The sequence below is a fragment of the Pinus tabuliformis genome, chromosome 9 (genome assembly GCF_031772625.1).
Source record: "Pinus tabuliformis cultivar Carrire ecotype Pingquan chromosome 9, CPIR1, whole genome shotgun sequence".
Taxonomy (NCBI): Eukaryota; Viridiplantae; Streptophyta; class Pinopsida; order Pinales; family Pinaceae; genus Pinus; species Pinus tabuliformis.
The window spans coordinates 1,609,238,476-1,609,255,885 of NC_142307.1; the positions used below are offsets into that span (position 1 = coordinate 1,609,238,476).

General features: G+C 39.7%; 1 protein-coding gene across 1 annotated transcript in view; it reads left to right on the forward strand.

Moving 5' to 3' along the window:
* The window catches only part of LOC149154942 (uncharacterized), a 172,401-nt gene extending 157,112 nt beyond the window's left edge, over window positions 1-15,289 (forward strand). The window contains exons 8-11 of the mRNA XM_089444265.1: window positions 11,266-11,607; window positions 11,851-12,023; window positions 12,141-12,982; window positions 13,156-15,289. Coding sequence (XP_089300391.1) covers window positions 11,266-11,607; window positions 11,851-12,023; window positions 12,141-12,982; window positions 13,156-14,735 — 2,937 coding nt within the window. The 3' untranslated portion in view covers window positions 14,736-15,289. The remainder of the gene's footprint in view (window positions 1-11,265; window positions 11,608-11,850; window positions 12,024-12,140; window positions 12,983-13,155) is intronic.
* The last annotated feature ends 2,121 nt before the right edge of the window (window positions 15,290-17,410 follow it).

The following is a 17,410-nucleotide window of genomic DNA, read 5'->3' on the forward strand; positions in this document are numbered from 1 at the left end:
CTGCCACATGAGCGAAGTAGAGAGAGGCTGCCTCCACGCTGTACAAACCAATGAAGAGAGGAGAGGGAGAGAGAGATGTGTGATGTGATGAGTGATGTCCAAATGAGGAGAGAGGTCACTCCTATTTATACAAATCGTTGAGGTTGTGGAGACAAATCTCTTGGGCTTTATTTGACTGAGGCCGACCTTGACAATTTGTTCATGAGAGAGAATAAATTCAAAATTCCACTTCTGCTTGTCAGAATGAGATGATCTTTATAGCAAAATTGGACCTCTTGAAAAGAGGAATTCAATGCAATAATCATCTCCATCATATGAGATATCCTAAGGTGGAATTTAGCCCTAGTTTCCAATTTTAACACACCATATAGGATGGGTAGCAACAGAGGACAAAGATGACCTCCTATTTTTGCTTCTAGAGGATGACAAAGTCTATTTATAGCCCCAAGGATAGTGCCTTCTTTCTATAAAGGAAAAGGCAAATCCATTCCCTATTCCCGTAAAAGGGGCAGATGAACTTAGTGATTGATTAGTTTATGACATGCATATGACTCATGATGATAAATCATGATATACATTTATTATATTTTTTGTTGATATTTTGACTCTTGAGACTAAGTCAGGATTTAGGATTTAGAATTTGATTCACTATTGATATGTGATGTAGCACTAGATTTCTTATACATCTTATACATTAGCTTTCTTTTCATATTTATGTGCAATACATTTATCTGATGTTGTTGATACTGTAGATGTTAAAAAGAAAAATAAAAAATAAAAAATAAAAATAAATAAATAAATAAAAATTTACTTTTTAAATTTTGCCAAGTTTTTGCCGATTTTTTCAAAAACCTCCCAATTTAAATGACTTTTTCAATTTTCGGACCCTTGCCAATTTATTCCCGAAGTCAACTTTTTCTACTTTTCTTTTAGTCACTTTATAAGGTACAAAAGGTACATAGTACTTTATATTGTTAAAGTTAGTTTATGTTTTTAAAGTGACTTTATGTGGAAAAAAAGTACAAGGTACAACAACTTAATAAAGTGACTAGGGGAAGTCATTAATGAAGGGGGAGACATGAAAAGGGGGTCAATGGGAGATTAGATCACCACCCTTGATCAAGGAGAGCTAAGATCTAATCTCAACCCTTGATCTTAGGGATAGGGTTTCCCATCATTAAGGAGACTAAAAAAGGAGAAAAGGCAAAGGAGAGATCTCATTCATAAAAGTGTAGAGTTGGAGAAGAGGAGAGGAGAAGAGGTTGAGATAGCTTCTACTCAAGGAGGCTGAGATAGCTTCTACAAGAGGAGACTAAGATAGCAAGGAGGTTGAGATAGCCTCTGTTGAGGAGGAGAGGTGAAGAGGCTGAGAACCCCATTCGTTAAGGAAAGAAACTATAGCAAGGAGAAGACCAATCTTAGGCCTGAGTTTCAAGGTTGAGGTTGTGGCACAGAACCGAAGTCATTGGTAGAGGTTCTAGTGCGAATTCCCAGGTAGAAAAGGCAGACTAGCAAGCCCAAAAATCAAGGGACAGTTAGGTCTAACAACTTGAGTTACAACGCAAAGAAGTAAGAACTGTCAACGTGGGTTTCTGGACAGTATCAATGTGTTTTTCGAGGTAGTGTTTGCATAGATTTTGAGGAGATAAATTGTCAGCTTGAGGCACAAAATTTGAGGAAGGTTTGCTAGAATAGAAGGCACGAGAATCAAGGTGTGAGTGTTGTAAAGTGGCACGCAATTTTGTGCTAGAAAATCTGGAAAGTGGCCCGGAATTCTAGGTAGTTAATGCTAGACCTATGATACGAGTTTTTGATCTATTAGTGGCATGCATTCTAAAGTTGTGATTGTTGGATTGTGCACAAACTTCAAGGACAATGGCATGATATTCAAGGGAGAGATAAGTACCCTTGATGAGTTTTTAATGTTGTAATTAATTCTCTGAGCAAAGCAATAAAAATCCTCTCCTAGACTGATTTTTCCCACAAGGGTTTTTTTACTAAGTTGCACTGAAACAAATACAGATACAGGGTTTGAAACAGATATGACAAATTTTTAAAAAATCCAGATACGATATGGCAAGGAAATGACATATATATATGTTGAATTTTCTAAGTCTAACCGTTAGAAAATTAATCTGTATTCTGTTGGTTTATTTATTCTACTTGTTTAAATTTGAACAAGTTATTTAATACATTTAAATACCGAAATAAACACAATACAGTCACAACATCTATAGATCATCAACTGAAAGAAAACAAGCACACACATGACACCATTGTTTTTGGATAAATGTCCCCGGAAAAACCCAATGTGGGAAAACCGGTGCAACTATTCAGAGGGTTGTATTATTATACAGTCTATCTGAGTACAACTGGGTTCCTAACCGGCTTACCCAATAGAGAAAAATACACGACAACAATACCTCTATATTTGGAAATAGGTATTCAGAAAACCTGTCCCACAAAACCCTCTCTGACACAATTGAAGCTCAATGCTAGCCCTTCTAGCCTTTGCGTCAGCCTCCTGCTGACCTGCATCAGCCCAAGGACCCTCTGCGTCAGCCCTCTGAGGCACTGCGCAGCCTCTGGGACCCTCTGCGTGACCCCAGCGGCCTCTGCGTGGATGACGCAGTCCCTCTAGCCCTTTGCGCCGTCTCTGCTGGGCTCTACGTAGCCTGGACTGGCTGCTGCTCTCGGTCTCTCTGCTTCTGCGCTGGTCTCCTAGTATTGTCTCTGCCTCTCTGCCTTGTACTCACTACCCCTTGCTGCTGATCACTGATTCAACTTTGCTTAGCAACCCCGCTCTAGCAAAATGAATGACTGATCACTCTGGTGTGTTCTCCAACTAACTCTCAAGCCTCCTCTTATACTTTTCTTGTTGGTCTTTCAACGACTGAGATTAAATCTCTAATCAATGGCTAAGATTAGATTTTGTTGATCCATGACTTTTGGAACCTTCTAACCCAGTTTTATATTAATACCCATTAATATTTTTTTTTCCTAAGTTTAGACTTAGGAACTCCATTAAAAATATTAGTTATTTTAATCAGTGTTGATAATATCGCCGATATTTCGGCGATATTCGTAAATATCGCGCGATTTTGGTGAAAACGAAATTTCGGCTGGAAAATAGCGCGATATTTTCATGTTTTTAAATTCTCGCGAGATTTCCGAAATTTCGGCGATATTTTCATAAATATCGCGCTACGACTGTAAATATCGCGGGTTAGGTTTAATCGGGTTATAAAATGGTTATAGTGTTTTGCTTTTCCCGTCACTTTGTTAATGTTTTCACTGTGTGTGCTACTGTGGGATCCCTGAGATCATCTTCATCACCGAGACTAGAACTATGTTTTCTTCCTACACTGAGATTTTCACCGAGACTGTGACTGTGTTCTCCTTGTACCAAGAGCTTCATTGTCACAGCTATGTCAAGACTCGAGACTGTTACCAACTTACCACTGAGACAGTGAGAAGGTTACATTGTATTAATTATGAGATTGAGTTATTCTATGCCTTCCTTTTCTGAGCTGGGTTATGTCACTTTGACACAAGCAACAAGACTGCTTCCATATTTTCATGTAGATTTTCACTTAAGGTTTCATTTTATATTAGGCAACCAATATCTAAATTCTAAACCACCTTGGATATTACAATGACCAACTCACCAGAACAGATCTTAATCGACTGTTACTAGTTTGTAATTACTTACTGTAATCACCACCGAGATTTCAGAGGTATCTGAGATCCTGTACTCCATTGGATCCATCGAAAATTAGTATTTACAAATCCTAGGGACCTAGACAAGCGGAAGCAAGTGAGATTTTTCATATGTATTATGTACTATCTAGGAGTTAATCAACTAATTTTCTAAGAATCACGTTCTTTACAAATGAACAAGTTACACATACCTTTGTTTTTGTATGGTCCTTCCAGGTCGGCTTTATGTGACTATTGAGGCCTATTTCTTATACATATATGATATATGTGCATAGATTTTTGTCCTTTCTCAACAGAAGTCTTGGTACCTTTTCATAAGAGACTGTGGCTTCAAATTTTTGACCTTTCAGCTAGGCTTATAAGGCTTTCAAACAATTTGGTCCTGATCAGTCAACAAGTAAATTTTATGCGGGCTTGAAAAAGGCTTCTTTTAGTCCATAATGAGATATTCTATTCCTTGAATTGATTACCCATAAAAATGTACAGACTTCTGAAGTTCTCAGATTTCTGAAATGAGATACTGTTCAGATTTTAATATAGATTTCAGACTTCAATACTTGATCTCGGAACCTTGCTCATTAACATAAGGATTTCGGCCTTGTAAATGCTTAATTTCTAGACTTTTAATTTTTGTTTGAGTCCTTGATTGGACAATTATCAATTTATCACTATGTGTGATGTTATTTTAATTTTTGTTTGAGTCCTTGATTGGACAATTATCAATTTATCACTATCAGGGATCAGCGGGATTTGGTATCGCCTTTGAAGTTTGATGTATCATTTCTATTTGACATCATATATATCAGTGTTTTCTTCATATTTATGTGCCAATGTGTTTAGTTCATGTTGTTATTGCTTTATATGTTTAGAAATCTGAAAAAAAATGAATATATTATGCATTTTTTATGCTTGCCGATATTTGCCGATATTTTGCCGATATTTTCGCCGATATTTCCGATAAGATATTTTCCGGACCCTCGCCGATATTTTCCCGATACCGATATTATCAACACTGATTTTAATATCTCCCAAGCCGGGTACAATCTGTCCAAACCATTTCTGGGTCTTGGAGATCTCATGTGCTTTAGCCTCTCCACCAATTTTCATGGCTAGAGCACATCCGATGCTACCCCAAATCAACACTCCCTCTTAGCGAGCAATGTGCTCTAATAATACTCCTCACTGAGCATCACGTTGATTATCCGGCACCAGTACCTGTGCTGATGCTAGGCCTCGTCGCCCAACATCCTCTGCACTGCTGCATACTGTACTGCTTCCCATGGCCCTGCCACTGCCACTGCTACATCCGTATGACAACTCCCTCTGCATCTGTGCTACTGCTGGTCCATCCTCCCAACATTGCATTTGCACTGCGTCCCCTTCTCATCATGCTACTGCATACTGCTACTGCACTGTAACTTAGTTACTGAGAAGTAAGTAACTGATCCACCCAACTTCTGACATCCCTGTCAGGCTAGAAACACTCCCGATGCTGAAGCTCTTTCTGCCGCTAACAAGTGCTCCCTTTGCTGACCTCTACGCTGCTGCAACAACTCCTTGCATCTCGCACCATTACACACCTCTTTGTGCCATCCTGCACTGGTGCAACACTCCCGTTCCTCTCACACTGTTGCAGCCTGCTAGCCTCGCGCTGTCCGGGGACTCGTGCACTGTAGCAGTCTCAGTCGCTCCATCTACATCTGTCTCTACCCACATCCGCCAGTCTTGCTTCTCTCTTCTCGGGGTTCCCGTAGCAAGGTATAATCCAAGAGGTTGGGTACCTCAAGGATCCTGCCCCTCATTGCCTGTAGTCCTCTTGACTACAACTCGATGTCTCCCCACTTCTCCTCAAGTGGCACATGAGCACTCATGGCACAATCATCATCCTCTTCGACTTCTTTCTCTGCCCTTGCTCGCGCTGCCTTCGAGTCAGAAGCCTCTCCCTTACTCTTCTTCCTAAGACATTGATTTGCATAGTGACCTAGTTCCCCACAATGGAAGCATTTGACCTTGGAGAGGTCTTTCTTCTTTCTCTTCTCCTGTTTTACCGCAGATGCCAAAGCCACATCCTCTTCCTCCTCCTTCTTGATCTTGACCCCTTTGTCACTATTCCCCGCCTTGGTCAGCTATTTGATATCTTCTTGACGAAGAACCACCCACGGTTCTTCCCAATCCGGAAGACTCATCCTGCCCAATATGCTCTGGACAAATATCTCCCAATCCTCGGACACTGCATTAAGTGCAGTCCTTACCATCAATTCCTCATCAGGCGTGGCCCCTATGGAAGTTAGCTAGTCACAGATCTCCTTCAACTGACTGAGGAAGACATCTATATGCTCTCCCTTCTGCATCTGGTATGACCTTAGCTGATTCTCCAGGAGCATCTTCCTCTACACGAAAGTATGTTGGTACATTGTCTTCAAAGTGTTGTCCCACATCTCCTTTGTCGTTTCCTTCTCGGTAATATGTGGTACCACATGATCCTTGACGCCATCAAGGATGATGCACTTTTCCTTGGCCATTGCCTCCTCGTACCTATCATTTGCTACCGGGTCAACTGGGATAGCCATCACTCTCAAGGCGAAGCCCTTGATACGATGTCTATCTAGAATGGACAAGATCTTGGCCTTCCAGACCACAAAGTTGGAGGCTCCGTCCAGCCTGTCCTGATCTCTCAGCCCATTCACGACCATCTCGTTGCTCTTCTTGTCGACTCCTCCGAGTCTCTCTACTTTCCGCCTGGAAGTTCTCGGTTCCACTCCTGTTGAGTCTCTCTACTTCCTGTCTGGAAGTTCTCAGTTCCACTCCTCCGAGTATCTCTACTTCCCGTCTGGAAGTTCTCTTCTGGACTTCCTCTGAGTCCCGATTTCCCTCCTGGAAATCCTTTTGCCAACGTTAAGTTGCCCCATTCTGATCGTCTGTGCAACTGCAACATTGATCCGAATTCCTTGGCTAGAAATCCACCTCAGCATCAACTCCCTCCACCTTGGTCTTGCCCTGTTAGGTACTATTCTAACCACAGTACCACTAGCTTCGCTCTACAAACCACCCACAGCCTCCTATGCCCCAGCAACTGAAGGATTGAGCCTCTTGGCTCTGCGCAATCTTGGCACCGGCAAAACAACTTCCTCATCCAACTGCATCAGCCCACCTGGCCTTTGCGTGGCTCTGTGTGAGCCTGTTTTTGCCCTCCTCAGCCTCTGCGCTGCATCTCTCTGGCCCAGACTGATGATGCAGTCCCTCTGCGTCCCTCCTTTCTCTGTCGTTTTCTGCAAGGATTAGCTCTGTCACTCGGGCTAGTTGAATCTGCTGAAAATGCTCTGTTAAGCTGATGCCTTCAGTTTTCTTGTGATTTGCAACCACGCTATGATACCATGTTGAATTTTCTAAGTCTAACCGTTAGGAAATTAATCTGTATTCTACTGGTTTATTTATTCTACTTATTTAAATTCGAACAAGTTATTTAATACATTTAAATACCGAAATAAACACAATACAGTCACAACATCTACAGATCATCAACTGAAAGAAAACAAGCACACAAGTGACAGCGTTGTTTTTGGACAAATATCCCCGAAAAACAATATGCGACAAAACTGGTGCATCTATTTAAAGGGTTATATTATCATGCAGTCTATCTGAGTACAACTAGGTGCCTACCCGACTCATCCGAAAACAATACCTCTATATTCGGAAACAGGTATTCAGAAAACCTGTCCCACGAAACCCTCTCCGACACAATTCAAGCTCAGCACTGGCCCTTTTGGCCTCTGCGTCAACCTCTTGCTGACCTGCGTCAGCTCTAGGACCCTCTACATCAGCCCTTTGAGGCACTGCGCAGCCTCTGTGTGGATGACACAGCCCCTTTGGCTCTCTGCGCTGTCTCTGCTGGGCTCTGCATAGCCTGGACTGGCTGCTGCTCTTGCTCTCTGCTTCTGCGCTAGTCTCCCAATATCGTCTCTGCCTCTCTGCCTCATACTCACTGCCCCTCGCTGTTGATCACTAATTCAATTTTGCTTAGTAACCCCGCTCTAGCAAAATGAATGACTGATCACTCTGGTGTGTTCTCCAACTAACCCTCAAGCCTCCTCTTATACTTTTCTCATTTGTCCTTCAACGACCGAGATTAAATCTCTAATCTACGGCTAAGATTAGATTTGGCTTGATCCATGACTTTTGGAACCTTCTAACCCAGTTTTATATTAATACCCATTAATATTTTATTTTTCATAAATTTAGACTTAGGAACTCCATTAAAAATATTAATTATTTTAATATCTCCCAAGCTGGGTACAATCTGTCCAAACCATTTCTCTGGGTCTTGGAGATCTCATGTGCTTTAGCCTCTCCACCAATTTTCATGGCCAGAGCACATCTGATGCTACCCCAAATCAACAATATATATATATATATAAGACAATAAAATTTCATATTACGATTCATCTTTCAGAATCTAAATTCTATATTTAAACATACATAATCATCATCATGAATTCAACATAAACAAATCATCATCATCAATTCAGCATAAACATTGTCATCATCATCAATGATTATTACAACATTCAACATATCATCAAGTTTTTGTTTAAACTTTTAATCATCCACAACGTCACCAAAATTAGAAAGCACACTACATAGTACGAAGTACAAAATGAGCTATGACTTGCAATCTACTATCATATGGCATATTATTGTATTTAATGTTCATTGTTCAAAAGTTTAAAAGATCATCATAAATTACATTTACATATTATCAAATATATCTTCATCCATGTACCACTTCTTTTCTGTACTTGTTCCTAAGCTTAGTGATATTAAACTTCACCTTTTATTTATAAAGTGGGTTACCTTTATAATCAATGTGAAGGCTAAGATGATCCTTCTAGATGCAATCAAAGACCACATTATACCTCATGTATCGGGGAAGAAATATGCCTATGAGATGTGAGATTCCCTGTTAAAACTTTACCAAAGCAACAATGAGAACATGAAGATGGTGTTAAGTGAGAAACTGAAAAACACCAAGATGACCAAGACTAACACAATGAACTCATACTTTACCAAGATCACAAAGGTGAGAGATGAGTTGGTTGCAGTGGGAGAGATTATCCCTGAGGACTAATTGGTCAAGACGACATTGGATGGTTTTCCCAAGCAGTGGGATGGATTCATAGATGGCATTGTTGCCAGAGAGCATTTTCCTGATTGGAGCACGATGTGGAATGATTTCATCCAAGAGGAGACCAGGAGGAATGCCAAGAGTGACAGTGAGCATGGTGGTGGGGATGAGGAGGAGAATGTTGCCCTTGCATCTAAGGGCAAGAAGAAGGCCAAGAAGGGTTCTTCTAGTGGGGCCAAGCAGCAGAAGGGAGAATAGGAGTTTGAGAAGGACATGAGCAAAGTGAGATGCTTTGCTTGTCATAAGATGGGTCATTATGCCTTTCAGTGTCCCAATAAGATGGAGAAGAAGAAGGGCATTGCTGCTTGCATCTTCAACCAAGGTGGATGAGTTTTCCACCAAGTTTGATACAAAGTTTGCTTTAGCGGTGAGTCTTGCCACTAGAGTTACATCTTCCAGCGTCTGGTTTGTAGACAGTGGAGCTTCATACGATGACTGGAGTGAGAGAGCACTTTATGAGTCTTACAGAGGATGATGTAGATTGGAGGTGGTGCTTGGAGATAACTCCATGGTCAGACCAACAAGTGTGGATCGTAGCTTGGTGCCAAGAGGCAAGGATGTCTACTTTAGGGATAAGATGGGAGTGATGAGAAACACCTTCCTAGGTAAGAGGGAGTGTTGAGATAAAAGGTTACAAAGGAGGTGTTTCCTAATGTATTTTGCCTTTGGCCTAGGAAAACACATGAAACACCTTTTTAGTGGGTGACTTTATGAGTTAATAAAGTCATGTGAATTTCAGTCATTTTATAAGGTACAAAAAGTACATAGTACTTTATGTTATTAAAGTTACTTTATGTTTTTAAAGTGACTTTATGTGGAAAATGGTACAAGGTACAACTTAATAAAGTGACCAGGGGAAGTCACTAATGAAGATGGAGACATAAAAAGGGGGTACATGGGAGATTAGATCTCCACCCTTGATTAGGGAGAGCTGAGTTCTAATCTCAGCCCTTGATCTTAGGGATAGGGTTTCCCATCATTAAGGAGACTATAAAAGGAGAAAAAGCAAAGGAGAGATCTCATTTTTAAGTTTGGAGTTGGAGAAGAGGAGAGAAGAGGAGGCTGAGATAGCTTCTACAAGAGGAGGCAGATAGCCTCTGCTGAGGAGGAGGAGAGGTGAAGAAGCTGAGACAACCATTTGCCAAGGAGAGAAACTACAACAAGGAAAAGACCAATCTCAGGCCCGAGTTTCAAGGCTGAGGTTGTGGCATGCAACCCAAGTTACTGGCAGAGGTTACAGTGCGAATTCCCTGGCAGAAAAGGCAGACTAGCAGGCCCGGAAATCAAGGGAGTCAGGTCTGACAACCCGAGTTACAAGGCAGAGAGGTCAGGACTGTCAGTGCGGGTTTCTAGACAGTATCAACATGTTTTTCGAGGCTGTGCCTGCACAGTTTTCGAGGGGATAACTTGTCAGCCTAAGGCACAAAATCCGAGGAGGGTTTGTTGGACTGACAGGCACGAGAATCAAGGTCTGAGTGCTTGAAAGTGGCACACGTTTCTATGCTGGAAAATCTGGGAAAGTGGCCCAAAACTCTAGGCACTGAATGCTGAACCTGTGACATAAGTTTCTGAGCAGAGAGTCTGTCAGTGACTCATATTCCAGAGCTATGCTTGCTGGACTGTGATTAAACATCAAGGACTGGCACAATATTCAAGGGAGAGATAAGTACCCTTGATGAGTTTTTAATGCTGTAGTTAATTCTCTGAGAAAAGCAATAAAAGTCCTCTTCTAGACTGGTTTTCTCCACGGGGGTTTTTCCAGAGTTAGAGATTGACCAAAAATATCAGTGTTCATTTATTGTGTGTGCTTGCTAAATTTATTTTATCAGCTGAAAGTGAAAGGCAAAAGTAGTGGTAGCCTAGCAGTGTTTATGTTGAATTTTATATTCATGTTTAACTGTGAAATGAACCATGGGGTTGGGCATTAAACAATGATATGCAGAACAAACTGAAACCAGAGGGGCTACAGCAGACCTTAAATTTTCTACAGATGTCATATCATGATGTTCTGTCAGACAAGGACCTTAGGGTGTTTACCTTTCTAATATTTATACATCATCGTTCATTATAGTTGAATATATATCATTGACAGCTATGTGAGTCAATGTTGATTTACACTACTATTATCTTCAGTGGTTTTCCTGTGGCGAAAGCCTAGTCTACTCCTTTCATTTCCATGTTGATTGATATATTTTCATGAATGTATCTCGGCCATGAAAATAGGGAAATGAAAGATTTTCTGTTATTGTCTTTTACAGAGATCAGGGATTGCTATAGGCATTTTTTATCTCCATAATAGTATCCCGTGTTTCCTCTATCCCAACTATATTATGAATGTTTTAACTGCTGGTTGTGATGTCCAGATAATTAATACTCCAGCTGAGTTTCTGCCAATCCAACGTTTAGTTGAGATCAAAGTGGTTGCAGAACAACTACACTTCAAAGTTTCAACATTATTGATGCATGGTGGAAAAGGAGTAGAAGCAATAAAATGGTTTAGGCAGCATATGGCGTGGTACATGCAATTGATAGGGCCACACAACACTGCATTTCTTCACTGGGAATGGGTTAGCAGACAGTGTATTGTATTTGCAGAGTTACTTCAAGCAAGTTCTCTCGGAACTTCCATACTTCAACCTCCTACATCAGGGATTCCTGGATCAGTTGTCACTGAATTGGAACAACAACCGGCATACTACTACCAGGTTTGTGGATTTCTTAATAATGAATCTTTTGCAACCCTTGGTGATTTTTTGTTAAGTCTTTTATTCTTTCGACAATGTCTTTCATGATCAAGATTTGTCTGTCCTTGTGACTTCAATATTCTATAAGTGAGTCTCCTTTGTTGAGGTTTTATTTCTCTTGACTAATCCTTTATATAGTTACTTGTTATTGGATTCTTCAGAGGCAAGGGGCAATCCTTTAACGTAACTTTGTGTATATTCCAGTTAGCAGCACATTATACGAGAAAGAGGAGAAACAGCTTCAAGTTTGCTTTAGACAACATGTCTGAAGCTTCTCAAAATGCAGTGGACATATTTCAAAGTTCATCCGAGGCACTAGGTGTACCTCTCTATGTGGGGCAATATCCACAATTACTTGAGGATGGCAGCATGAGAAGGTGATTCTTTGTTTATACATATATCAAAGTCGCAAACATGGTAACTGTCTGTATGCAATGTGTTCAGGTTATGAAAATTCAGATCACTGATTTACTTTGGTGTACTGTGTGTCCTAGTCCTACTCAAGCAGAGTATTTGGGGCATTTCATTGCAGAGGAAAAAATATTTCAACATTCTCATGCTGTGATTGATCTACTTATGAAAGCTTATGAGCAATATAAACTGGCTAAATCTGGTAGAATGGTTTACTGTATCGGTAGTGAGATGGGCCAGGAATATTTTGCTGCTAGGGAGTATGTAAATGCGAAGAGGCTTTTTGACAGTGTGGCGGGATTATACAGGCAAGAAGCCTGGGTAACATTGCTCTGGGTATGTTTGGGCTCCCTGAAAGAATGTGCAAGAAAACTGTCTTTGCTGAAAGAATACATAGAGTATTCTCTTGAGATGGCAGCTTTGCCAATATTATCAGATTTAGAGTTGGAAGCTAACACCTTTCAAAATGAAGATGCACCCGCTGGTCCATTTTTGTACTCCCAAAGAGCTAAGATACACAAAGAAGTGATTGGAATTTTGCAAGGAACAATCTCTGATATACCAGCCCAGGAAGGAACGAGTTGCCTCTCCGTGACAGAGTCTGGGCCAATATTTCTAGAAATTGATCTTGTCAGTCCTTTGAGAGCAGTTCTTTTGGCTTATGTCGCGTTTCATGAGCAAGTTGTGAAACCTGGGGGGATGACATCCTTCACTTTGTCATTACTAACTCATTTACCACTACCCATGGAAATTAATGAGCTGGAAATTCAATTCAATCAGTTGCCTTGTAATTTTCTTGTTATAAGTGAAAAGAGACAAGCCTCAGTAAATACTCCCAAAACTAGAAGTCTCAGGATTGAAACAGTTCCAGATCTGGAGCTGGAACCAAACAAATGGAAGAGATTATCGTTTAATGTCAATGCAGGTATGAAGACTTCTACTCAGCTTTGTGCCGTATTTTTATCAAGTAGATGAAACTGCATATGAAGATGTAAAATTAATAATAACTTGGACTGCTATCGTGACACTTGTCACAATGGCTATTTGTTCTGCTTTGTACCCTGATCCAGATAATAGATGGATGTAACGATTTTGCAGGTCTTAGCGGTAAATTGGAATGCTTGTCAGTAATTGCACAGATAGGACAACACTCAACCATCTGTTGCAGAGCTGAAAGTCCAGCATCAAGGGAGGACCTGCCACTCTGGAAGTTTGAAGATAGACTGGAAACACTGCCAATGAGGGATGGCAGTCTTTCTTTATTTGGACAGAAGGTTATCCAAGTAGAGGATCCAGAGCCTTTGGTTGATGTTGTGTTAAGTGCATCAGGGCCTGGATTTGTTGGGGAACTATTCCCAGTCTCTGTTCTTGTCAATTCCAAAGGCCATGCTATCCATGCTGGGGAATTGAAGATAAATATAGTTGATTCAAAAGTAAGTTCAATGGCAAGTCCGCGGGAGACAACATCAACTTCCTTGCAGTCATATCATGTGGAGCTTCTGATAGTACAAAGCAATGGAGAACAATTAGAAAGAGTGACAAGAGATGAAGAAAATTTTCAGAGGTGTTCTGGTATTCTGGCAGTCCCGTTTATAGATGTAGGCACTTCATGGTCTACTCAGTTATTCATTAAGTGGCACAAACCAAAGCTGGTAACTTTATTTGTTTCACTTGGATACCAAGCTTCTCAAAAAATCCATGTGCATAAGAGCTTACAGTTAGAGGGTAGGATTCCTATCAATGTCAGCCACAGATATATGACACCTTTTAGACGAGATTCTCTGTTACTGGAAAATGTTAAAAACAAAACATCTTCTGATTTAGACGTTTCATTGGCTTTAAATGAAGCCAATGTACTTGTGGTAACAGCAAGAAATTTTACCGAAGTTCCCTTAAGATTGATATCAATAACTGTTGAGGAGGAGGATGGCTCTTCATGCTCTGTAAGGCAGGCTGGAGAAACTTATGCTGGATCGCTTTCTGTTGCAACAGCTGATTTGGAACATTGTCATGCAGAGTCTGAAGCTGAAAGGGGAAGTATAACAGAATCTGATTTTTCGTTTTTACTGATGCCAAATGAAGCATACAAACAGATCTTTTCAGTGCGCCCATCTGTCACGTCTTCAGCACTTGGTGTAGGGACTGTTTGCATTAGATGGAAAAGGGATATGGAATCTATGAAGTTATTCTCACAGGAAAAAGCAAGGGATGTTTCTCATTTTCAGCCTGAAGTAACTATTGATTCCCCAAGAGTGACAACAACGCAAGTAAAGCTTTCGTCTGTAAGAGTGGAGAAACCTCCATTAATTGTCAGTCTGGAGTGCCCTTCTCATGCTTTATTTGGGGCACCCTTCACACTTGCTTTGAAAATACAAAATGAGACCACGTGTCTGCAAGAAGTTAGATTTTCTTTAGTTGATTCACAGAGCTTCCTTGTGTCTGGAGCTCATAGTGACACGATTTCTATTTTACCTTATTCTAGCCATATACTGTCTTACAAGCTTGTTCCTTTAGCTTCTGGTCTGTTGCAGTTACCACAAGTCAATCTTACTGCTACTCGGTACTCAGCTAGTTTCCATCCTCCTCCAGCAAGTACACAGCTATTTGTTTTTCCATCCAATCCTCATTTCAAATCAGGTCCTTTTACATCTGGGTTGGCTATTGTTAATTCTGGATAAATCCATGAAAAATTAACACCATTCAGTATTTCAAGCATTTTTATATGAAAAGTCAATGATGCATCACACCCAAACAAGAGTCTCTAATAGTGGAAGCCCTAGTATAAATGTTGTCCTTCTTTTGGATTTTAGCAAAGAGTTTCCTGATTTTCCTTTCCGGCTTCTTATTCTCGTTGCTCCAAACAGAGAATCATAAAGTCGTGATGTATTTGTGTTTCAGAAGCCAACTATGTTCATGGTTCACGACATCATATTTAGAGGCATTCACCAAAGTCCAGCTACTTGTCGACTAATACAATTTACATCAGGTTACTTTAGCACAGGGATTTTTAGAATCTTACAGTGTTCCTACATGATATGTATACATTTGTATCTCTATTTATATCCTCTTATGTGTTTGTAAACAAATAATTTTTTTCATTTGGGTATGATTCCCAATATGTTGTAGTAATAACAAAGTGGGCTTGTTTCGGTGATTGTGCCAAGGCAAGCTTGACCAATCATTTCTCACTTCAATTCCCATTATGCTTCCATTTGGAGAACTGAGCCTTTAACACCTCAACCTATGGTATAGGTGATTTTTTGTTGGGCTGAATAAAATAAGAATAAAGGACACATGGACCATAAAGCTGCACATGAAATTCAGTACCACTTAAAGGATGTGAGCAATAACAGCCCGATGGAGAGATACATGCCCGTTGAGGCCAACGACTTCTTGAAATTGTTGTCGGCACTTCTGCCGTGTTGCACTGGATAACCTTGTATTGGTTATATATTTTGGACAAAATTATTATAACTCAATGAATCCTATGTTTCTTATCTGGGAGTATTCTGGTATTAGTTATCGACTGAATTTCTGATTACCGATTCGACTTCCACTGTGTGGTCCTGAACCCTGTCTGCTCAAAATAAAAAAATTAAAATTGCAAATACATTATATTTAAGGTAAGAATGCGTTGCTTCAGTAAGCTGATGGCTACATTTCATAGGAATTTTAGATGTATGACAATTCGAGGAGCCAAGGCCCCAGATGAAATAATTCTGCAAAAATATTTGAATTTTATGTCGTCAACCTTTATACTCTTGTACTTGTTCAGGGAACTATTGGTTCCAAGTTTGCATTACAAAAACCTGCTGTTCTAGTGACATTTGCCATGCACGTGAAAAGGAATTTTGAGGTTGCACGATTATTATTTCATGTTTCAGTAATAATATCTGGCATTCTGAATGAGATATCAAATATAAATGTAGTGCGATGGACGCTGTGTGAAATGGAGCCCGCCTTAAAACTATTATTCAAAGTTCAGATGCTCTATATGGGCAATCCAAACATGATCAATTAGTTTTGCAAAACATCGATATCCCCTAATAAGTGGACTATGTAGGCACGTGAAGTTAGAATATGAAGGCACTCTGATAGAATCCCCAAAATTTCAGCTATACATTTGAGAATAGAAAACTGTATTGTTGGAGAGTCGGGCAGAAATTCATCTTCTCTGAATCAAGGGAGGCCAAATTTATAAGGTTTTGATACAGGTTTGTCAGCTGGATAATGGGTAATGCATGAATGTAAAAATGCTTCGGTTAACGCAATAGTTATGTATGAAAAGGGGCAGGAACATTTAGAAGAATTGTATAATTATATTTAAGATTTAATGGCGATTAATATAAATATGTTGTGCATTACAAAAGTAATGTAAATATTTTATGGAAACTAAATTCATACGTGTTTTAAGAAAAATGATTTATAATTGTCAATTTGTAAGAATATATTTGTACCTCGTGTTGATACCAACTCGGCCTATTCTCAGCTAGTCAAATGAACATTAACCAGGCAATAACATTGATTAGACTGGCCAACAGGAATTCATTTTTTCAGTGTGAATTGTCAGGCAAAAACATTGATTAGACTGGCCAACAGGAATTCAATTTTTTCAGTGTGTGATTTGTCCGGAGTGTCGACACCAGGGGTTAAATTTGACGGGTGACCCTACCCGTCAAGGAATTTTTCTATGACGTTTTTATTTTTAAACTGCCCATCATATGACTTTTAAAATTTATTTGTACAAGTTTTATCTAATTTCAAATTGTACTCATAATTGTTCAAATTTTTCATTTTTTGTTGTACAATTCGGTTCAAGTCTCATTGCTACACTTTGTTTTGAGACCTGCTGATCATGAATCCTTGCCAATTGTATGCGGCTTTTTCACAGAGGATGACAACTTCGGGAGGGGCATTTACTCGGCGGTTATGGTAGTACCAAGGATGCTTCAATCTCTCTTCCAAATTTAAAAAATTATTTTATTTAGTTTAAATATTATTAATTTTAAATTAATTAAATTAATTATTTTTTAATTTATAAATAAAAATCATTAAATTGCTTCTCCTGGGCCAGATTAACTGCTCAAATCTGATAGGTTTCCCACCGTTTAAGAAAACGAAAACAAGAAATCATTATCATATAAATTTAATTGAAATCTCTTCTTATTAATGTGTTGAGAAGATTTCTGCAAGCATGCAATCTCTGTAATAATAACAAGAGATTTATGTGTTGAGAAGATTTCTGCAAGCATGCAATCTCTGTAATAAAAACAAATTGTTTTAATTCCAGACAACAAAATTGATGATCGTTTAAGATGGTAATCAAAATGCAGATTGATCGCCTGACAGAGTC